This window comes from Corythoichthys intestinalis, chromosome 7 (genome assembly GCF_030265065.1).
Source record: "Corythoichthys intestinalis isolate RoL2023-P3 chromosome 7, ASM3026506v1, whole genome shotgun sequence".
In the NCBI taxonomy this organism is placed as follows: Eukaryota; Metazoa; Chordata; class Actinopteri; order Syngnathiformes; family Syngnathidae; genus Corythoichthys; species Corythoichthys intestinalis.
The window spans coordinates 28730631-28755705 of NC_080401.1; the positions used below are offsets into that span (position 1 = coordinate 28730631).

Here is a 25075-nt window from a genome sequence, read left to right on the forward strand (position 1 = left end):
TGAGGGTAGGAGGGAGCGGGAGATCGACAGGCAGAACGGTGCAGCGTCTGCAGGGATGCAGACTCTGCACCGGTCCATAGTGGTGAAGAAGGATCTGAGCCGAAAGGCAAAGCTCTGGATTTACCAGTCGATTTACGTTGCTACCCTCACCTATGGTCATGAGCTCTGGGTTGTGACGGAAAGAACAAGATCCTGAATATAAGCAGCCGAAATTAGTTTCCTCCGCAGGGAGTCCGGGCTCTCCCTTAGAGATAGGGTGAGAAGCTCGGTCATCCGGGAGGGACTCGGTGTCCAGCAGATCCACGTTGAGAGGAGCCAATTAAGGTGGCTCGGGCATTTGGTCCGGATGCCTCCTAGATGCTTCACTGGAGAGGTGTTCCAGGCATGTCCCACCGGCGGGAGGCCCCAGGGACGACCCAGGACACGCCGGAGGAAATGGTTGAAATGGCGTGGGAGAAGGAAGTCTGGGCTTCCCTGCTAAAGCTGCTGGCCCCGCTACCCGACCCCGGATTAAGCGGCAGATGATGGGTCGATGGATATTTCTTTTGTTCAAAAGTATTGAAAGGGACAACACAGGTGAATGTTTTTATGAATTTAATATATCAATATATAGAGATATTTATGAACAACTTGATTTCATAGAAACGTGAGTCAGACCATTTTGGCATACAGTACAGATAGTCAATGTAAGTACAGAAGTTGCTAAATTTTAAACTCCCACAGCTCTTTCCCCCCCACCGTTCCGCCAGTTAATCCCTTCCATCCTCCTACAGACACGGAACACAGAAAGACAGAGGGTAAAAGTATACAGGAGCACAAAACAAGGCACCAATAAATTAAAAAGGATAACCCCCTTTGAAAAATACACCCGCACGACAACAAAATCTATTTAACAAAATTAAATACAGTATGAACATAAAACTCTGCAGTCCTGTTAAAAAGCAAACAAATGGAAGAGACAACAGGAGAAAGTCAAATAAAAACACTTTGGCAGATTATTAATTTTAGTTACAATCAAGTAGTAAAGAAATCCAGTGTTCTTGTGTACAAATAAATTCATATATTCTACACTCGTTTTTTCAGCCTCAGAGGTTTATGTACATTTTTCTTTCTCTTTTACAGATACATTTAAAACACTATCAAAAGTTGTATGAAAAAATATGTACATGTCACAATTAAAAACCATTGGACAATGCTTTTGAATGGCCTTATCCCACCCCCCCACCTAAGAGCAATATCCTTTTCCACAGTGCAGAAGGCTTCTTGAAAAGGTTTTTGTGCAACAAACAGCATTAAAAATATCCACCATGTGGCTGAGAAATGGATGGAGGCCCATGTTTTCTATAGACAATGAAGTAAAAAATTGGTTTTTCAAACAACTGGTAGAGATGACACGTCAAAATTATATCCAGCCAGTCAATTCCCTCAATAATGTTGAAATCAAATATTCTCCAGGGAAGTACCTCGTCAAATTTTACTGTTTCTATTTGAAACCGAGTTATAAGTACAGTAAATTAATACAACAATAAGAGATGGCAGTTGGTTAAGTAAAGTTCCTAAAAGATAAATCACTACCAAATAGAAATTATTTTGCTATCCAAAATGCTGGTTGAAGGAGAAGCTTCTCTTGGAGTATCTTCTTCAGATCTCTGCGGGTTTCTTGTTGGCTGAAACGTTTTTATCCAGTGTTTTTTTTTTCTCTTTTTCTCTAGTGTGCCTCTCCTTTGATGGTAGTGATAGCCCTTGCAAAGAAAAGATGTTGATGCTAGGATGAAGATGGGGTGGTAAAGAGAAAGTGGGGACACTATATAACAGGAGCAGCACAAGCACAGAAACTACATGTGGATAAAATATGTTAAAACTTTGCAGCTGGTGTTAATTTTTAGTGCTATGGATTGCATGCAGTGAAATGTAGAAAAACAAAATAAATATTGTCAAAAAGCATACTGTGCAACTTGGGTAAGCTGTGATGATTTCTCCTAGACAGAGAGATTTGGAAGACTCCATTTCGAGAGACTACTTTTTAGTACAAAGCCACTGACAGGACAACTGTTTAGTTTTGGACAGGCAGTAGGAATAAAGAATAATTCAATAATAAGAATTAGCTTTCTAAACCAATAAGTTACTACGATTAACAAGTAACCTAAACGAACAGAGTACAATTCCTTCCAATCAGACAGTTATTCAAGTCAGAGATTGATTTCTGACGTGTAAAAAACAAAACTGTGTTTCTTAAAACAACTCATTTCAAACCAAATTCATACGCCAAGTACACAGCTGTGTGCATACACCGTACTTCAGGCTGAATCCAAGTCATTTCCCTGTATTATTTTGTCTGAGCTAATTTGAGTAAATGTTCTCCGGAGCAGTCAATCAAGCAAAAAAAATTACTATGAACAAATACGTGTCTACCAGACACAACATTATGAGCATTTGAAGAATATATTGCCATATAATTCAGAAGCGCCACTTATTAGTGTTCCTTCAAAACAAAGCCATAGACTTAACGATCAGTTGACGGGACACAGGGCTCGGGGTTTAAAATGTAAAATTCAAATATTTTCAAAACCAAAGTCGAGAGCGACCTAAAACCAAAACAGACACCTCCCTTAGGCATATATGAGTCTCCATGAGCAGTGACATAAAAAATATTCAGTCGTTCCCTAATAAAATTCCGAATATTATTATTTTTTTTTATACAAGTATAACTAAATTTAAAATGGCTATAAAATTCTCAAATTTTACGCTAGATGCACAAAAATCACCAGATACAGAGATAATCACCTATATTTTCAGGATCAATAGCAATATTTAACATATCATATATGTTTTTGCTCAAAACAGCATCTTCTTTTTTTTTTCAACAGCTAATAAATCATTCCCTTTTCACATCGAATACTTAATACTTGAGGAAAGCATGCAGAATCAGTTTAATTTTACTGAACATAAGTGAAATTTGAATTTTTCTATATACAATCACAACTTATTTAGATTGAACTCCGCTGTTGTGTAAAGATACAAAATCCAGCATGGCGGCCGTCACAAAATAGAGCTATTTAAGTAGAAAATTCTTGCAAATAAATGCTTAAGTCACAGACTTTCTATAGATGTGAACGTAAAACAGTCTAGATTCTTGGTTAAAAGCAAAAAAAAAAAAAAAAAAAAAACAACCAAAAAAAAAAACGGCAGTTATCATTCATTTACGTAACTATTTCAAGCCAAAATTACGGTATTGTTTAATCCAACATGGCGCCCCACCACCAAAGAGCTTTTTAAGATGAACATTCTTGCAAATAAATGCTTAAATCGTGGAATTTCTGTAGATATGAACGTTAAACAGTCTGGACTCTTGGTTAAAAGCAAAAAAAAAACAAAAAAAACAGGCAGTTATCATTCATTTTACGTAAATATTTCAAGCAAATTTTTTTTTCATTCATTTCATTCTATTCATAACATTTTAAAGTGTATGCATGATGTGAAAAATATAATAATTACCTTGAATCCTCGACCAAATCCCTTTTGAGACACTCCTGCCTGCTTGTATGCAGTAAAACATTCGTCCTATTTCCACTTAAATCCGGTCTTAGAATGCCGCATGTGTTTGAGTTTATCAAAGGGAACGGTGAAAGCCACCTCAACGCTCTATGGGTCAGCCCCCTACGCAAAGACTGTGGGAGTTGTCTTGTCAACTGATGGTGGAGTCTATGGCAAAGTATACTTAGTATTGTGGTTGCAGTCAGTAGAACTGTACTGCAATATACTGTATAGTATTATCTTGGTAAAGAAAGAATATTTGATACAGCTCTTGTATGTCATTATATTATGCATACTTGTTGTGAATTACACATGCGGAGACATTAATATTCCAGTTTTTACAAGTGACTTATACTTTGTCTCCAAACAGAGGCTTATGTCAAGTGAATGACATATTTGTAGAATAGAAGAGAAATCTGAACAATAATTACATTGTTCAGAATTTACCATTAGGTGTTGTTCATTCAGTGTAAAACATTATACAATCTATTAAAGTGTCAAATCTTATAGACGTCCAGTAGTTCCAGTAACAAGAGTTAATTAGGCATACTAACAGCTCTACTGTTTACTTGCTGTAGCGGTTCAAAGTGAATGACCATTAGAAAATCATCTCTGCAATTTCAGAAATATTCACTGAGCATTTCATCCGATTCAGTGGTGTTGTAACATTTCAGCAACAAGCAAATGGAAGAGATGCTCTTTCCACTTGTGCACCCTTTTCTTTCTATCTTGTTTAAATCAAATTATTGTCCCTCTCGGTCTGTGAGTGGTCTTACTCATTTTTCCTCCCACTACACACTACACTTAACAGGCAGTGAGAGAGATTTCTGTTTCTCCAGCAGTTAATTGAAAGAAACACTCTCTGGGAGTAAACATCAGCCTATGAAACCAGAAGCAGGTTGAACTCGTCTTGCACCCTTCTGAAAGTTGTATTCCAAGTTCCCTTACAGGATGAATTCAGAGTAATACCATTTTTGTACTACTAAATGTTCTTTAAGTTACAGGTTCTTTGCCTCTGAATCTTCAGCCACTATGACAGATGGATCTTTTAGATTTTTCTAGCTCTCTTAATGGACAGCTTCTACCATACTGAATACAATATCTGAGGCCAACATTCATCTAATAGAACTCTCTTCACTTATTCCTTCCAGCTATCATATTTGAATCTCGGTGACCCCATGATATCAGAATTCCGTATTACTATCTGTTTATCCAAAATTGGCTCAAGCTGTTATCACCCCTCAGGCTATAGCTATCATTTATAAAATAGGAGCAGCGCAGAAGAGCAAACAAAAAGTCTGCAACTGAGAGGAAACAAACAGCCCCAAGTTCATTGTAAACCAGTGTGCATAGCTCTGATGCCAACACAGAAGATTAATCATAATGTTGTTTTCTGTCTTGCTTTTTGTCTTTAGGCTCACCTGTCCAATTCTAATAAACAAAAAAGAAGCAGATTTCTTACTCTTCCACACTCAGATCACCTCCAAATGGTCAGCATCCCCACCTCATCCCAGTGTCATTAGACTAATTTCTCAATTACTACATTTAGTTTAGCTAGCACTGCACAAGGGGTAAACAAGAATACCTGCAGAAATACCTGCAAATACAGATGCTGCCATTTCAAATAGCACCCAAAGAGAAAAGTCTTTGCCAACTACGTATGTCATTGAGTAATCAAATATCTGTAGTTGTGCAGTGAGATACTGTAAACATATTATTTACAAAATGTAAACGATATGACAATCTAACACTTCTGCTCCGACAAGACGGCAGCTCAGTGAAATTAGTTTGACAAAAATCCAAGAGCAGCATGTTAATGTTAACTAGGACTACCAGAAGGCAGATAAGACAGGAGAAATGTGTGGAGCAAAGACTACACACTATAATTAAAATGTAGCAGCAGCTCATAGTGGTATTATTTTTACAGTGAGAGCATTACTGTACATGAGAAACTTGGCATATATGTGCTGTATGATTCGTTCCTACTAGTTAAAAGAGGGAGGCAAAAAGAGGAGTGTTTGCCCAGCGTTGGACAGGGCCTCATTGTGGAGGTTTGGAAGAGTGGAGGGAGGAAGGGCCGAGGTGGGAATGAAGGAAGAGGATGCATCCCTCCTTCAGGGATAACCATCGTCCTCCAGACTGAGTGCCACTCGCTGAAACAGCAGATAAAAAATGTTACCAGGATACAAACGAAACAAAAAATACTAATAAAACAAGAAAAACAAACACAACAATCCCCCCAAATAATTTAGCGCTTTTAAAAAATATTCTTCACATCCCTCTCTTCCCTTTTGACTTTCTGTTCAATTCCTTCCTTTTTTTGGCTATTATTTGAGAACTGCAATCTGAATGTCTTTGGCTGCACATTTTTGGCCCACAAAAAGCCAGTCTGATCTCTCTTGGACGCTCTGAGATGCCACATGAGAGTAGGACAATATACAAGAACAAAACGTTACCCTCTGTGCAACCTCCTCACCAATAATGATTTTTTTAGTGCATTGAAAAAATCTTTTGCACAATTCTCTTTCATCATGCCCATATATTCCAAATTATTTGCCTCCTTCCTTGCTGGAGAGGCACAAAGAAATCAGTGTTGCCATGCCAACCGATCAAAGCACTCAATCACCATCCCCCATATTCTCACTGCACGTCTGCTACTCTGACAACCACACATGATTTGGAAGGAATGTCCTTACAGCGACTTCTGCCTCCACCTTTTCTGTTCCTGGGTTTGAATACACTTCACAACTGCCATTGACTCTTGAGTTACGATGAGATTTGTGCTCTCAATTTCATTTAAGTAGTAAGGAAAAGAGTTCATAATAAATAATTTGATCTAAAAATGTCAAATACTGTACTGTGCTGTCCTGTCAGATGTCTCCGGTGACTTGTAGAGCTCTACTAAAAACATTCTTCCAATTAAATACAAGTTGGCAGCACTGCATAGTCAGGGAGTCTTTGACATTAACATTTCTCATCATACTATTACTGTATGATGAGAATACCAGTTTGCTCCTGAACTAAAACGAGCAGCTTCTTACAATAAATGATATTTTTTTCCAAATAAAATGACAATATTGATATTATTGTCTTTTCGTAGAAACAAATAAACAACTTGAAAAATCACAATGTACAAAAACTGTGATACAAAATGACGTTGAAGAATATAAAATTGATAAAATGTGTATGAGCATGGTCAATAGAGGAATGGAAACAACAACAACATGGTGTAGGGCTTCAAGTGTTTGGCGTTTTCAGTGATTACTGCAAAAATGAGTGTCTGTACTTGGGTAGTATGTGCAAGCCTGCTTTTTCACCAACAAGTAGGCTTTTCTTGACTCCTACACCTCCTCTCAACATTTTTTTTCCTTTCCTCATTTGCCACTGGAGAGCATCGGTGCCCCTGAGTACCAATGAGAGTTGCTGTCGCTGATGCCGCTCCCCAGGGGAAGCGCTATGAACGGCTGATTGTGGCTGCCACTCACTGCTGGGTAGATGTGTCCAATGGACTCGCTGTGACGGCCAATATGGATTTCATCGTCATCGTCCTCAGTGGTTTTGCGGTATACAGGGTTGTCGAAGTTCATGCTCTTGGTGTTTTTGCGCCGCCAGTTGCGCCACACCAGATAGGCGCCAGTGCAAAGAAGCCCGATGACCACTGTGGCAAGGATAGGGACTGCATGTGTTTAACACACACACAACAACAACAAACGGCGGGAGCGTTAACACAGCCCAGGGGACAGAGAGCGGCACTTTAAGCACTTACACATAAACACACTTTCTTGTACTGAGGGCTCATTGTTTTCTTTTTTTCCAAGACCCATTCAAATTATTGCGATATCACTTTTTTTTTGCAATCAGTGATTTTTTTTTTTTTTAACTCAAAACAACAACCAATTTATATTACTATATTTACTAGTTACTTACTTACTGGTAGATTGGATATTCATGGTGAACAGTACGGTGGCCAAAAGGTGTCAGGCGAAACACTTTGCAAACAGAAAAAAGCACAAATCCAAATTGCAAACGCTTTGCAAAAGAAAAAAAGCATGAATGCAAACTGCCACAACACGATCCCCTATTCCTAAAGCGCGATTGCAAATTGGCAAAAGCACAAACCCGAATTGCCACATCATGACTGCAAATCGCTCGCAAGACGAGTGCAAAAAGCCACAGCACAACCACAAAAAGCCACAGCATGATGGCAAAAAGACACAATATGACGGCAAGAGGACCTGAAAGTTTTGAAAAAAAAAATGCTATACAGTATGTGCTTTGTGACCATCTCTATGGACCACCATGAAGTTGCCCCCCCCCCATCAGACGCAACTTTATATAAATATTATGTCAATCGTTTGTGCTGTAAAAACATGTCGTTTATGCTGCTATCGTTTCAGATATTTATAACTCTTTTATAGGTTAATCTGAGGTCAATGATTCTTCCATTTTCAATTAAAAATTGTGTCATTCGTTTGTGCTGTAAAAAAAAAAAAATGTTTGTGCTGCTATCATTTCATAGACATTGAGATATTAATTTCGTATGAGGACATCATAACTTCCGGGGCTGACGGAGCGTAGCAAATCTCTCAATAACAGAAGGGTGTCCACACAACTAGCACGAACATATCAGAAAACAAATGGCACCACCTCGGGTCCATTTTGCAGTAAATGAAGGACTGAGAGTGATGTCATCACTCAAAATTCAAATCTCAAGCGCCCCATTTACTTCAAAATGGACCCAAATTCGTTTGTGCTAGTTGTTGACACACCCGTTTATTGAGAATTGATACGTTCCATCAGCCACGGTTATGATGTCCTCACTCGAAATTAATATTTTAATATCTATACAAAGCAGCAAAAACGACAGTTTTTCTGATGGGGGAGGCAACTTCACGGAGGTCCGTAGAGATGGTCACAATATAGCAATATACAAAGTGTTGTCTTTTTTTTTTTTTTACTTCCAGGTCCTTCTCTTGCCGTGGCTTTTTGCAATTGTGCTGTAGCTTTTTGCATTCGTCTTGCGAGTCATTTGCAGTCATGTTGCAAGCCATTTGCATTCGTGTTGTGGCAAATTGGTTTCGTGCTTTTGCCAACTTGCAGTCGTGCTTTGGCAAGTGGGAGTCGTGTTGTGCCAGCTTGCATTCGTGCATTTTTCTTTTGTAAAGCGATTGCAATTGGGGTTTGTGCTTTTTTTCGATTTGCAAAGTGTTTGGACTTTGTATTTCGCCTGACACCTCTCGGCCACCAATGACTTCATTATTTGCAAAAGGAGACCATAGCACCACCATGCTAGTAAATAATAATAAAAAAAAAAGCATGTTGAAAAGAAAACAAGGAGCCTTCATATGACATAGCAACATCTCTTTGCATTCATACTGAGGCTAAATTTTAAATGAAAAACGCAGACACACTGTATGAACGCACATGCGTCATTCACAACGTGTTGCTGCATGCATCATTATACATAATAGAAATTCTACCTCCACCCCCACACACACAAACAGCATGCATGAGACTGAAATTCATCTGTAGTTTTCTATCATTTATCATTTTCTGAGCATAAATCCAAAGAATGATTAATTCCCTCCAACAATAAAAGTCAATATAGGTTTTACTGGTAGAGAATTACTGTGCTACCTTGACGTGGTTTATATGAGACTTAAGGTTAATTGACAACCCTTTTTTGAGGCGTAATGAAAGCAGAGTCCTGTTGACTCTTTGGAGACTTCAAGATACGCAAACTTTATCTTCCCCAAATACAATATACTGTGTACCATTCTGTACCTGTAATGAGTGCACACAGACATATTTGCGCATGAACCTATGTCAGGAACAATCGTGAAAAAGGAAAGAATAAAAGATAAACATGAACTAAACCGAGTATGTTGATCAGTGATGGAAACAGCCATGTAATTTCCCTTGTGTAGACATGCATTTTGGATCTGTCTTTGACTGAGCTGTTAGTCCACTCCCTTTTTATTCCTCTCTGGATACTCATTGGGTGAAAGTCATTCGCTTTTGTCTCATTTAGAATGTTTCCCTCCAATTACAATGCCCCATAAATGACTGAATTTGGCTAAGTACTGATTATAATAGTCAGACTGATTCCCCTTGAGGAGATGTGGGTGGGTGCGGCTCATTAGTGGATGGCAGCACAGAAATCCGGCCCTTGTAGACCTGTGACAATAATTACTGTTTCAATTCTGCCAAAAATGCAGAATGAGGGGATTTACTGCTTCGATGAATAACATGGGGTAGAATGAGAAACGGATGAGCAGGGGTTAATAATCTTTGGGGGTTGTTATAATGAGCTGAGCTGATATCTCAATTGTAGAGGGAAGAAAAATAGCAGAACAATGTTTGAGAGCTGCCATTGTGCTCTATAATACAGATGAAAGAGATATCAGGCATATGCTGATCCTTTAAGGCTGTTTGCACATTCAGCTGAATTATCAGTTTACCTTAACTAAGGGTGAATCCCATTTCATCCCTTGGCCCTCCCCCTTACCCCTTCCCCCTACCACTTGGCCCTTCAAACGGAGCAATAAGGGGTAGGGGCTTGAAACGTTAGCCCTACGAATTGGGACACCCCTTCACACTCACGTACGTCATAAGTCCATTCCGCCAGTTATGACGTCATCAAAAAGCGACAGAACCAAACAGACACGCCTACATCAGTTATCACAACTTAAAACTGTTAAAATAGTTAAATTAGGGATAAACAGAGCTACTTACATTTGTGTACTTCTTTCCTTGGCTCCGCCATTTTGGAAATGATTCTCGGGGTAATCGCTTTGCACCCTGGGAAATTTCGCGTAACCCTCCGTTTGGAGTGAGGGTAGTCATGGCCCTCCGTTTGGAGGGGTGGAAAGCCCTCCCCCTTACCCCTACCCCTGCACATTAGCGTGAATTGGGACAGCCCTACCCCTACACGTGAACGCGCAAAACGGAGGGGAAGGGGTAAGGGGTAGGGCCAAGGGGTGAAATGGGATTCACCCTAAGTCATATTTTCCATTTTAATCTCAGTTGTAGAGTAGGGTCATTCCTTGTCATTTGCACATCTTCTGTCCCCATAAAAACACTTATAAACAAAATGCCATTTTAATTTGTTGTGAATGATGGATCATGTTTCAGTACCATTGACACTATATGTATATGTACAATCCATTTGACCAAGGAGGGGCTTGGAGTGCTCCTCCCAGTTCATATGCATTGGATGACTACAGTCATCAGTGGCACCTAATAGGTTGATAACTTTATTTCTTTTTGTGACTTTTTACGGGCAGCCATTAAACATAAAACAATTATTTTGCGGCATTACACCAGTTTACACAAGTTTTTTACTTTTTTTTTTAGTTTTGCTAGGTGTCCACAACCCACTTTTTGAATGATTTTTCCAAGATTGTCTCTTTATAATTTGTGAAACTAAAATAATTCACCAATTTTGTCTTTTTCCCCATCAAATTTTTTTTGTGCTTGCTCATCATACTCAGTGGATGTGAACTGGAAAGGGGTTGCATAAAACTCACTTTGCTAAAGACTGTCAGTGCATGTATTACTGTATTTTTCAGACTAAATTGCGCACCATCAAAGTTAATTTTCATACATAATGTGCACCTGATCATGAGGCGAATTAGTGTTTTTTTGTCATTCATTCTTTAACATTTAACACTGCAATTATTGTTTTATTCATTATTGTATTCCACATTTGTGTTATTGTTTTATATATGGGTTAAATAAATGATTAAAATGTGTCGTGAGCACTTTACTGGAGCAAGACAATATAATTATGCGCCAACTAAAAAGGAATGAGATCATTAGAATTCATACATAAAGCCTACTGGATTATAAGGCACACTGTGAGTTTTTGACAAAATATGGGATTTTTAGTAATATGGTTTTACTTTCATTTTTGTTACTTAAATAATTTGTATTGACCAAAGGTCTCAGGGAAGCAGAGGAGCTGCTTTTCTGCGGGTGTCTTCTTGCAGAGCCTCATATTTAATTTGGTCTTTTTTGGATGGGCTATTGTGCAAGTTAAATCACTGACAGGGTTGGTTATTCAAATGGGAAATCCCTCCATTCTTTGGCCCCTTCTCACGAGTTAGCTTTGTTTTTAAGTTTTTTGTCCCCAGATGTTTTTATCTATTTACTTATTTTTCATCCTTTGCCTATTAGGAAGTTTGGTTTAGATCTGGGGATGTCATCATTGATTATTTTAATTATTTTTAAATATATATTTTAATTGTAATATTTATTTATTTTATTTATTAATTTACTATAAAAATATTTTTTAGACTATCCCGCTACTTTTCCACCCCCTGCTTTGAACCCTGTGGTTTATTGTTCTGTGTGGCTTATATATGAATTTTTAAAGGCTAATGGGCTGCACGTCCTTAAGTGTAAATACCCCATAATACAATTTGGACACCTGTGGCTTATAGTTCAGTGTGGTTTTTAAACTTGACGTAAGCAAATAAATATATAAACTAGACTATTTTCACTCATCAATTTCTGTTAATCTTTTTGCTATTTGTTACTTCGCTACTTAGGTTACAATGGTGTCATGCACTTAAATTGCAGTGGGGGCACACTGTATGTTCAAAGTGGGAACTTAATGCTTTTTTGCAGCCAGTCTAATGTGATGGCAAAACATGAACAAAATCCCCCCTTTGCTAGAATCCGCTTAATAATGGCACACTATAATGTGCACATTACAAAGGCAACTGCTGTCTAATGAGCTTACTGGCTCGTAATGTTTCCTGTAGCAATGGGGCCATGGGGCTGCAGTTGAATTATAGAACATAATTTTGTAAAATTACTAAGCCATTGGGTGTTTTCTGCTTTGAAACACCAATGAGGTCAGCCACAAACTCGTTCTATTTAAACCCACAAATTAAGCCAAGAATCAGACAAGAAGGAGGAAAATAATTTTTAAGTCATACTGTTGCACGTAACCACATACACCACCCCTTCCCCCCAAAACACACACACATACGTACATATGCCATTCATACACACCAATCACAGAGGAACAAGCCAGGGGGAAAGCAGGCAGGCATAAAAAAAAAAAAAAAAAAAAAAAAAAAAATACATATACATACACCGCAGCTGGAAAGTCAAGAACTCACCGATAGGAATGACTATCCCCAAGACAGCTACTGTGATGTTGTTGCCTATGAGGTAGTGATCACCCGCAGCTGAGATCAAACAGAGAGAGAGAAAGTGAGAGAGAAAAGATGTGAGAAATGCAAGTCCGGAGTTATTTTGAAAAAATCATCCCTAAATACCTTGCTTGAAGGAAAGAAAAGTTTTCAGCAGCAAGGAAACTTCATATATGAAAATTATTTGTAAATACTGTAACATGGCAGATAATTACCTTTATCCAACCCACATCTTTAGCATGTATACTCAAAGGCATAGGTTTGCATAGGGACGGTATGGTCATAACACTAACAACTTTTTAGGATGCTCAAATTGTCCCCACAAACTTTTAAGCCACCATATTTGTATTACATCATGAGTTCAGTTATATGGGTAATTTTGACTGTATTCCCATATGTTGTAAGGATATAATATACCCTACCAGTATTTAGTGAATTATTTTCATTATGTGCAGACTTTTAACCCTTTTCACTTGCTGAATGCGCCGGTCCATTTTTTTCCCCTCAAACGCAAGTTTGAGTGGCTGATGACTTGACCCCCCCGCCCCCATCTTCCACAACACAGATGAACGCACACTCACACAACCCCACCGACAGAAACACAACATGCCGCCTCCTTCACTCCTATCGAAGAGGAGGGATATACTTTTTTTTCAGCCAGCACAAGCAAGCAAGGACATAAGTAATGTAAAAAGACTTCAATGTTGTGGAGGTGGGGGAAACACCACTAATTTTGCTACTAAAAGTCAGACCTACCAAACACATCAGAGTTAGCATAGCATTAATCTGTGTGAACTTGCTAACTAGCAAAACTACTGCGGTCAGGCCAGCCACCACAAGGAACAACGAAGTCAAGCTAGCCGTCCCTTGGATCATTGTTTGCATTACAGTATGTGCATTACCGTAATGCAACGCGGTGCCTTCAGAGTGCAAGTCCCAAGAATGGGTCCACTTCAGAAAGACACTGAAATGAACATGAACTGACATGAAAAAAAAAATAAAATGTGTGAAATCAATTACACATCAGAAATTCATGAGAGTACTTTGGTTTGAGTCTTGGAGTAGTCTAGGATGCCTGAGATGTAGATCGGTCCTTGGATATCTCAATTTTTTTCCATGAATTTTTTTCCCAAATCACTTTTATATTACAATACTTTAGTTTGAGTCTAGGGGTGCTCCGGTGTCCCCCAGAAGAGGACCCATTCTTGGATAGCTCCCATTTTTTAAATAAAAGGACCAGCACTTCAAAATGTTTCTTTAGTAGTTTTTGAAAACAAAGGTTTGAATCGAACGTTGTTTCACGTGAACCAATTAACATAAAAGGCAGTATAAGTCAATACAGATTTATTTTGCTTTGATCATTTTGCCTATCAATTAATAAGGCTCATATTCATGAGATGAGAAATGTGGCTGTGACCCCCGTTCAATAATCTTTTTGGTCTTTATAATGTCCCGCCCCCAGCAAAAAGTGTACATGCGGGTCATGCTGTTGTATTGTCCCTACCAATGCTAAGACCAAACTTACGCCCTTGCATAAACTACTGTTATTTTTTGGGGAAAAAAAAAAACATTTTTTTTTGCTATATACAGTGGACTGGTGAGTCTGCGGTACTTGTGCCGGGAGAATTAATGGATTGAATTTGTGTTGGATAAGACATGTCAAAACAATTTACATACAACAAGTTCTCCAACACTAATCAAATATAATTTTAAAGATTCACTTTGGTTGGAAACATTGTTTTTGTGTATAAATAGTGCAAAACTAGAAAGCATAGAGAGAAGTTGATGATTAGACTTCAAATCTCTGCCTGCGTATTTACCTTTACCATCCTTTGTATCAGGACTGAGAAATTAATTGTGGACTTATTGTGCCTGTAACGTCAAAGGCATGCGTGTATAGCCTGTTAATGTGCTGGGGCATACTTGTGCTTGTTTAGTATGAATACCAGCAAATGAGGGAGCATATTACACAACAATTATGTATCCGATTAATTGGTTTCTACAATGATTCAAAGTGGCTGGTGTACATGTGCGGCGTGGGCTGCGCCGGCACAAAAATAGATCAGCTTTGTATTTTACACTGATGCGCATGTGCGCAGTCAATCCACTGAAGAGTAGTAATGCAAATAGTTATATGATTGATGTATGAAGATGATTAACTGTTCTGACAACAGGGATTTGTCATGCAAACCAATGCAGCAAAAGGCTAATTGGTGCTTCAGGATTTCATGGGCTCACTGACATTGACAAGTACTGTTCCGTCTCTAGGGAATATGAGAAGTTTAAGTAAGGTATTCCAAATCAAAAGAGGTCTGGACCAAATATAAACCTTTGCCTGCATCAGTTCAAAGCAGTAACAATAAAAAAATACAAGAAATAAAAAGTGACTCAAACCGCAAGTATGAGTTTTTTGTCAGGTTAAGTGCATGCAAACTGAGTGTAACAACTGATGTTGGCTCCCCTGTTCCTCCAACATCCCTCCCAGGCTTTATATTCCAACAAAAAGCCAGCCACTGCTCGGTACATGTGTAACAGCTGACTTGACAGTGTGCAGTGAGTTAAGAATTATAACACGTGGCCCGTGGCTGTGGGTATGGAGATATATCGTGTGCGTGTCTCATAATCTACTTTTTTACTGCTTTTTAGCTCGAGCTCTCATCTGGAGAGCTCGCGGTGTGGTGATGAGGTGACAAACTCTGAGACAAGAGGAATCCGATTTTTGCTTTGTGGATGAAAAAATATATATAGTTTGTATTGAAAAAAAAAAAATAAAAAATACAGGCTCTAAAAGTGATGAGGCAAGCCCTCCCAACAGAACAGTGCAACACACTCTGCACTTTTACCTTTGTAAGTACACATATTTTCCCACCTTAGTCATCATTGCTTTACTATGCAATACTGTGAGTCTCATATACAGTGGGGCAAATAAGTATTTAGTCAACCACTAATTGTGCAAGTTCTCCCACTTGAAAATATTAGAGAGGCCTGTAATTGTCAGCATGGGTAAACCTCAACCATGAGAGACAAATTGTGAACCCCCCCCCACAGAAAATCACATTGTTTGATTTTTAAAGAATTTATTTGCAAATCATGGTGGAAAATAAGTATTTGGTCAATACCAAAAGTTCATCTCAATACTTTATGTACCCTTTTTGGCAATAACGGAAGCCAAAAGTTTCCTGTAACTCTTCACAAGCTTTTCACACACTGTTGCTGGTATTTTGGCCCATTCCTCCATGCAGATCTCCTCTAGAGCAGTGATGTTTTGGGGTTGTCGTTGGGCAACACAGACTTTCAAGTCCCTCCGCAGATTTTCTATGGGGTTGAGATCTGGAGACTGGCTAGGCCACTTCAGGACCTTGAAATGCTTCTTACGAAGCCACTCCTTTGTTGCCCTGGCTGTGTGTTTGGGATCATTGTGATGCTGAAAGACCCAGTCGCGTCTCATCTTCAATGCCCTTGCTGATGGAAGGAGATTTTCACTCAAAATCTCTCGATACATGGCCCCATTCATTCTTTCCTTTACACGATCAGTCGTCCTGGTCCCTTTGCAGAAAAACAGCCCCGAAGCATGATGTTTCCACCCCTATGCTTCACAGTGGGTATGGTGTTCTTCAGATGCAACTCAGTATTCTTTCTCCTCCAAACATGAGAACCTGTGTTTCTACCAAAAAGTTCTATTTTGATTTCATCTGACCATAACACATTCTCGTTCACTAGAGAGCATTTGGATGATCCAGAAGAGGACTGGGACAATGCGTTATGGTCAGATGAAACCATAACAGAACTTTTTGGTAGAATGGAGGAATGGGCCAAAATACCAGCAACAGTGTGTGAAGAGTTACAGAAAACGTTTGGCCTCCGTTATTGCCAACAAACGGTACATAACAAAGTATTGAGATGAACTTTTGGTATTGACCAAATACTTATTTTCCACCATGATTTGCAAATAAATTCTTTAAAAATCAAACAATGTGATTTTCTGTTTTTTTCCACATTCTGTCTCTCATGGTTGAGGTTTACCCATGTTGACAATTACAGGCCTCTCTAATATTTTCAAGTGGGAAACCTTCCACAATTAGTGGTTGACTAAATACTTATTTGCCCCACTGTACATGATAACAAGGAACAGTCATGGTAGTAGGGGCTGCCAAGCATCTCAGAAACAATGGAAAACATATGCTGCATAGACACACCCACCACATTTCACATTTACCCTGCTTACCTCTGTGTGACAGGTTGGCATTGCTCTCTTTGTGAATGCTGTTGGGGGCCACTGGGCCAATTTGGGGTGTGAGAGTGGATATCGATGTCTGACTGGTGCTGCTGTAACTGGTCGGAGTACTTGAGACAGCAGATGTTCGAGGGTTCTCTGGGTAGGTCCCCCTGGGTTTCTCGGGGGATTCCGTTGTCTCCAGATGCCTGGTTGTGGTCGTAAGTGTCATAGAGGTGGCTTTAGTGGTGGTTGCAGATGGTACTGTTGTGGAAAGAAAAGGTGTGGCTTTTGTTGTTATCGTGGTGGTGGCAAATGTTGTTGTGGTGGTGGTGGTAGGAACAGCTGTTGTGGTTGTTCTTGCTCGGACTGCACAGTGAAAATAGAAAAATAAACATTAGTACATGCAGGGATTGGAATAAGTCAATTCATAATATGTATTCCAATTACAATTATCTTATCATTTACACTTTTAACATTGCAGTGTTACAAAATGACTTGCTTTTCTGTTACTGTTTAGATTGTGTAAATGGACTGATAGAAGTATGATAGAGTATGTTTCACTTCTGTCTAGAGGTGCACGATAATTATCGGTCCGATAATGGGAATTATGACATCATCCCAATAAATCCGATGACAATATGTTATCGGCCCCATTAATATTTTTGGCACGGTGTCGGATTGGGATGTGTGCGTTTGTTTCCACTCCTGTTTTGCCAGTAACAGTAAGTTTTGTTCTGTTCTAGAGGCCGTATTTTACTTTCATTCAGTTATAAACCTTACTATGACAATTAGCAAATATTTGCATTGTACAGTGTTATGTTTACAAGTTCTTGAGAGGCCTTTTGAATATTGACAGGCTTGCTGTTCTACAGTATACTTGCCAGGTTAAGAAAGTTGTTTCATGGCCCAAGACGACAAAAGTCTTCTTTCCTGTTGCACCAAATGTTTTATCTGCTGACAATGCACAATATCTGTTGGGTTTATGTTTGTTTTAGATCAGTGCTCATTGTTCAGGGAAACACATCGTCAATGATACTGACTGATTGATTGTGATTGACTCAAATTATATTTATTTGCAAAATAATAAATAATAATACGGCCACTTTATTTGAAGTCAAAACTGTTCTTGTCTTTGTTTTGTTCATTATAATAATGTTCATGTCATCATGAAAATTCCGGTTCGGTCAAAGGCAAATCTATGCTGAACCAACCACTAGTATTTTTGATCTACAGGTGTTCAAAAACTAAGGCGAATATACATTGAAAAATTATATATATATATTATCGGTATCGGCCTTAAGAAGCAGGAAGTTATTGATATCGGTATCGGTTTGAAAAAATGGATATTGTGCACCCCTACTTCTGTCCCCAGCCCCAGGTGTTTTTCTTATCTGTTTTCTTTATTTCATGTACTGAAGATCATTTTACGACTATATTAACAGTAATCAGTATGTTTCGTAGCAGTAATCCTATTTTTGCGGTCAACTTTGGGATGAAGTTTTCGAAGAGCAGACTTTCCTCTTTTAATCTAACTGATTCTTTTAACTCTTCTATGGTCTGTAGGACCATTTTTCCCATTTGGAACAACAGTGGCCAGGACACTAACACCGTAGAGGGTTAACAGTGTAACAAATGAAAGCTAGTTTTAGTCTAGTTTAGGAACTACTTGAACTGTGTCTGGAAGTGAGGAATTATGATTTAGTGGGTGCAGGTGTTGCCAGAGTGACAAGGATGTTTTATCTTTCCCTGCCCTGTCCCATTCATGTGAGAGGATGTTTTTATGCCAAAACAATTGCTATCGTATTTTATATAAAACCACTTCAATGTTACATTTTTTGGGATCAAAACACAAAATGCTTCCTGTGAGACAATGTCTGGACTGATTATTTCCCCTCATTAAATATTTGTAGGATTCAACACAGTCACTCCTATATCTTCGCCAGCAGTTTTCTTTATTATTATTTATTTTTTTCATTTGCTAGACTTTTTAATATGCTCTATAGACATTTACTAAATACCAGCCTGGAATAAATGAAGAAAAATATTTAGCACTGTATGAAATTATGTTTGAGAACAGTTATGTAAAAAAAATTAATTGCAAAAAAAAAAAAAAAAATGTTTTGTTACACATAATGTCTAGACTTACTGTACCTGTGACACATCGCCTCATATCTGGTCCCAGCTCCATTCCATCAGGACAGGCACATGTATATTTGGGGGAGTGGTCTGTAATCTGGGGGGCCTTCAAACAAAGGTACTCACAGCCACCATTGGGAAGACTGCCCATGTTACAGGTGTCAGGGGCTTTAAATAAAACAGGCACAGACATGCGGACACAAATGCACACACACGCATACACACACACAAAAAAAAGGTTTGGATTTAGAAAAGCACACCTAAATAAAATACAATAGGCCATCAAATAATCCAATCGATTAATGTACAGTATATAAAAACAGTATATAAAATTACTGCAAAATTGCCAGTGTTTGTTGTAGGGAAACATGGCTGTAAAAATCCAGGAAAACAGAACTGTTCTATAAAAGTGAGGAGGATGAAGGAAACAGGTATTAAAAATTGAAGACAAGCCCTACTTTTGAGTTTAGGTCAGTACCATCAGCATTAAAGTATGAGTGGAATCACCAAGAACTTAGTGTGCATGGGTGACTGAGAAGGAAACATGAATGAATTAATCTGCAGCTCTTATGCATGGGGTCCCGAAAAGCATACGGTTGACACGTAACAACTCTACAACACATCTGGCCAAGGTTAAATGAGAACAACTTTTTTATCACTTAATCACGTGAAAGAATACAATTTGTACATGCAGCCACTTAATAACCTGGAGTTGATAAAGGGAAAGAAACTCCAATGGTGTGATTTAAACAAGGTTTAAAAAATAAATGATCAGATCATGATAAATGCTCAAAAAACAGTATATTTGGGTGACCGATCCATGCAAATGAACATTAATTGCATTTACATTTTCCGATTAAGGTATGCAATTCTCATTTAACACAGTTCATGGATCAGTGGATTAGTGTAAAGGGATAGCTGCTGTTGTGTAGCTTTTTTAATGATTTTAAATCAGTCTAGCTGGTGTGTTTTCTTATTTAATTGACTTTTACTTTCCAGGCTGTGTTCTTTTTCTCCCCAGTAAGAGGGAGTTGAATATTCTGAAGATATAAATAGTCTACACACCTTTGTTCAAATGCCAGGTTTCATGTGATGAAAAAAAAAAAAAAAAAAAAAGATCAAGATGTGTGATTTCAAAATATTTTCACACCATTAACGTGCTGAACATTTTAAAATAATTTCAAAACATGTGTATAAAGTCATGTGAAAAAAAAAAAATTAGGACACCCATTCCAGGACTCTCCATTTCTTATTGGCCAGTCCTTGGTGGATTCACTGGTATGTTTTGGGTCATTGCCATGTTGCATGGTCAAGTTTCGCTTTAGCTTTAATTTTTTCACAGACGATCTCATATGTTCCTTAATACCCTCTGATACACGATAGAATTCACGGTGGATTCTATGATGGTTAGCTGGCCAGGTCCTGCTGCAGCAGGGCATCCCCAAACCATGTCACTTCCACCTCCATGCTGCACAGTTGGTATGAGGTTCTTTTCCTGGAATGCTGCATTGGATTTACGCCAAACATGTTGTCTGTTCTGGTGTCTAAATAATTCAATTTTAGATTGCTCTGTCCAAAGAACATTATTCCAGAAGTCCTGGTCTTTGTCTACATTCACTCTGGCAAACTTCAGTCTGGCCTTAATGTTCTTCTTGGAGAGAAAAGGTTTCCTCCTTGCACACTTCCTATGAATGTTAAATTTGTGTAGTCTCGTTCTGATTGTAGAGGCACGCACTTTCACATCAACAAAAGCAAGAGCCGGCTGTAGGTCCCGTGATGGTATTTTAGGGTTTTGGGACACTTCTTTTAGCATCCTGCAGTCTGCTCTCGGGGTGAACTTGCTTGGACAGCCAGATCTGGGTATGTTGGCAGTTGTTTTGAATGTCCTCCACTTGTAGACTGTTTTCCGCACAATGGGATGACGGATTTTATATTATTTTGAGCTCTTTTGAAATCCCTTACCAGACTGATAAGCGTCTACAATCTTCTTTCTGAAGGCTTCAGACAGGTCCTTTGATCTCACCATGCTGTTTTCTCTCACTTAAAAAGTCAATCACTGTTAAAAGTATTCTGCATTGAGGTGAGGGGCAAACTTTCACCAGACCGATGTCAGACTGGTCAATGGCTACAAAAAGCGTCTCACTGAGGTTACTTCAGCCAAAAAGGGTAACAGTAGGTATTAGGTGGTAGAGTGTCCTAACTTTTTCCTCAGTTAGTATATGCATTTTTAAAAAATATATTTTGGTTTAATGAGTAAAACAATGTTAATTTTTGTTGTTTACATGCAATTAAATCACTTTCTTTTCCAGGGATAAAGAAAAACAAGATCAGACATTAATATGTGAACATTTCTTAATAAAGAACTGAATATTTAATGGGGTGTCCTAATTTTCACATGACTGTATGTGTGCGTGTATTTGACAGTTTTAAACAATTAACAAACAAATTATTTTAAATGGGAGTCTGCACATCTGACACTATTTCAATGTGTAAATATGTCTTGGTTCTCTAATGGTTGTATCTTACAAATAACTGGCATTTGGAGGGGTGAACTTTTTATATTTATTGCACCTAAACACCAGTTGGCCAGAGTATTGAAAATTCATTGTCTGGCACGAGTGAAAAAAAAAAGTTGGGACCTGGGTAATATTTTTGTGGCTGACAGATGCATGATGGAACTCATTGGGCTTATTGCTCAATTGAGCAGTAAGTAGAGAGCGGGCTGTTCAAACTTCTTACACTCAAATACTGAAATATTCACATCCCACCCAAAGACTTTTTTTCCTCATGTCATGTGGAGAGAAACCATAAATAGGTCAGGTTGTAGCCGTTGCTGCCTCTTCCGAGTACATTTGAGAATCAGCGTGTGCTGGTGGAAACAACTCTAATCACCAACAAGAAAAATTTGCACAGAATTTCCACGTAAATTATTTAAGCAATGCAGCCATTGACAGAAATTGTTAAGCAATGATCAACTCATATTTTAAGAAATCTTGCTTGCATTTGCCTCCAGCAAAGGTCAAAGAAAAAAAAAAAAAATCAATGTTAAAAAGTCAGGGAGAGGAAAGCCTACTACATTAATGTATGATGTAAGCAGAAGACAGTCGACTTACTGTAAATGTACAGTATTGTAGCGTCACCGGGGCTGTCATCAATGGGTTAATTTATGCACCAGCACGGGACTGTCGTTGGTGTGCTGGTGCACCGGCGCGACGCTCCGATTGGTGGACTGGATTGCGTCAGTGTACATAGTTGTTGTTTTTTTTGCATTGGTGAGGTGGCGGGAAGTGAATAAAAAGAGGAAAAAGGCGCTGAGGCTCGTGTGCTGTTTTCGCGACCAAACTTCCGCTAAGCAAACGCTACATTTGGTGTCAGAAGTGGGATTGCAGGATGGCGACCACAATTGAGGAGATTGAAGATTTCATTTCACGCTTGCAAATGGAGCACGGGAGTTTGGCGAATCGGAGCAAACCGAAAGGACAACGCCACCCTGACGGAGCTAGCGAGCGTCGCTCCCCAGAACGACGAGCTGAAGCAAGTAATGAGAGGGGGCGGCTTTACGAGACGGCGTGCACCCCCCTCCCTTATCAGAGCAAGCCAAAGCAACTACGCTACTCTGACGGAGCAAGCGAGCGCCGCGCTCACAATCAGCGAGTGGAGGCGAGCAACGAGGGGGAGGGCTTTGATGGGATGAGGATCGATCCCCGTCCTTGCCATGGGGGGCGCCATTATGCGACATCAAGCATTCCCAAATGCCATGAATATAACATGGGAAGCAGTGTGCAAGCAGCAAGTGGAACTGTGGAGATGCCGAGGCAAAAAGTGATGACCAAACTGCCACGTTACAATGGTGAGGGACCGCTGGAGACTTACCTCATCCAAGTTCAAATGGCGGCACAATTTAATGGCTGGTCAAATGAAGAGACGGCGGTCCAAGTTGCTCTTGCATTGGAAGGAAATGCCCTGCAGATCCTAACTGATCTTCGGCCACAAGAACGGCTTTGTTGGCAAGCACTAGAGGGAGCTCTGCGTCAACGTTTTGGACACCGCAACTACGCTGATGATTCAAGGGACAAGCTGTTCAACCGTCATCGAAAAGGAAACGAGTGCTTGGGCGCTTATGCAGCAGACCTCCAGCTTCATGCAAGACAAGGTTACAGCACTTTCAGTTCCATGGCGCAGGAAGAACTGGCCCTGCAAGCCTTCATTCGGGGTCTTCGTCCACAGCAGCTTCAACAACATGTTCGTTTGTGCGCACCAAAGACATTGGCTAGTGCGCTCGGTGAGGCTGAGCGGGTCGAGCACATACTGTGTGACAGCAGGGCAGACTGTGGGCCAAAGCACAGAGCTCACCGCGTTGATCTAGGAGACTACGAAGATGGCCACGACGACGAAGTGGTTTGCCAAGCCGCCACCGCACCCCAGCACCGGCCGAAGTGGCGTCGCAACAAAGACAAAGAGAAGTGCTTCCGGTGCGGTGAACCCGGGCACGTCGCACGCCATTGTCCAGCTCCGGCACCGAAAACACTCGCTGACCAACAGTTAAACTAAAGAGGGGTGGCACAGCGGGAGAACTGCCACCGATCTCGTCCTCCCACACAGATTTGCTACGACTGGGTCGCCTCGGGCAAGCACATGGATTATACTTGGACTGCTGCATAAATGGGACCCTGTGTAAGGCTTTGGTGGACACAGGGTCCACCATCTCCCTCATCTGCCCTGGTACCCTGCCTGGTACCACGGCCCAAAAACCCCAAGGATGGAAACGCACCAAACTGCACATAATGACTGTCACAGGAGAACGAGCCAAGATGTGGGGCGTTAAGACTCTCACTGTGACCGTGGCTGGACAACAGGTGGACCACCAGTTCTGGTTGGCCCAAATACAAGATCCCTGCATCATTGGGCTAGACTTGCTTTCAAAATGGAAAGCAGTAGTGGACGTAGCCAGTACTGCACTAAAATTGGACTCTGAGGTGATTCCCCTGCAAACGGCTGGCGGAAAAGGACTGCGACACACGTCCATGCCATCGGCGATGAGAAGGCACGATGGACCACAAGCCACGAGACCGAATCCACTACCACCATCCGCTGAGACCAAGCAAGCCATCGAGGAGCTGTACCGACGGAGCAGTGATGGTTTAGAAAGCGGCCAGCGTCACCAGTTGAAGGAGCTGTTGGACTGCTTCGCTGACATCTTTGCCGCCAAAGACAAAGACTGCACGCACACCGGCTTGGTTCAGCACGAGATAGATACCGGGGATGCAAGCCCCATTCGCCTTCGGCCTCGGCGCCTTCCCTTCGCCAAGCGTGCTACAGCCGAAAAACAAATTCAAGAGATGTTGGAGGCGGGAGTAATCGAGGCATCGTCCAGCCCATGGGCAGCCCCAGTAGTTCTGGTCAAGAAAAAAGATGGCACTTGGCGATTCTGTGTAGACTATCGGCGGCTCAATAAAGTTACACGCAAGGACTCTTACCCCCTGCCGCGTATCGACGATGCCCTTGACTACGTCGCCGGCTCCTGCTGGTTCAGCTCTCTTGACCTGCGGAGCGGATATTGGCAGGTGGAACTAGCCCCAGAGGCACGACCAAAGACTGCATTCTCCCTGGGACAAGGATTATGGCAGTTCAGAGTTATGCCATTTGGACTTTGCAATGCTCCAGCCACCTTTGAACGTCTGATGGAGAAAGTGCTCATTGACATTCCACGCAGCCGCTGTGTTGTCTACTTGGATGACCTTCTAGTCCATGCAGCTAACTTCCAGAGCGCGCTGAGCCACCTACGGGAGGTGTTCGACGCGATCAGACAAGCTGGGCTTCGTCTCCACCCCAAGAAGTGCAACCTGTTTAGACGAGAGACGTCATTCTTGGGCCACGTCATCAATGCGGCGGGGGTGGCCACCGACCCAGCTAAGACAGCGGCCGTGAAAGACTGGCCGGTGCCGGGGAATGTCAGTGAGCTGCGCAGTTTTTTGGGCCTGGCGTCCTACTACCGTCGATTCATTCGGGACTTCGCCTCCATTGC

At 40.4% G+C, this 25075-nt stretch overlaps 1 protein-coding gene across 4 annotated transcripts in view; it reads right to left on the reverse strand.

Moving 5' to 3' along the window:
* Positions 1–3137: 3137 nt before the first annotated feature.
* lrp8 (low density lipoprotein receptor-related protein 8, apolipoprotein e receptor) overlaps positions 3138–25075 on the reverse strand; it is a 223398-nt gene continuing 201460 nt past the window's right edge. The window contains exons 15-19 of one of the 4 annotated variants that reach the window (XM_057842181.1): positions 19066–19218; positions 16924–17280; positions 12666–12734; positions 7020–7192; positions 3138–5687 (exon numbers count right to left, since the gene is read on the reverse strand). In XM_057842181.1, coding sequence (XP_057698164.1) covers positions 5649–5687; positions 7020–7192; positions 12666–12734; positions 16924–17280; positions 19066–19218 — 791 coding nt within the window. In that variant the 3' untranslated portion in view covers positions 3138–5648. Of the gene's footprint in view, positions 7211–12665; positions 12735–16923; positions 17281–19065; positions 19219–25075 lie in introns of all 4 variants that reach the window. The other 3 variants (XM_057842180.1, XM_057842179.1, XM_057842178.1) reach the window with 3 other exon arrangements.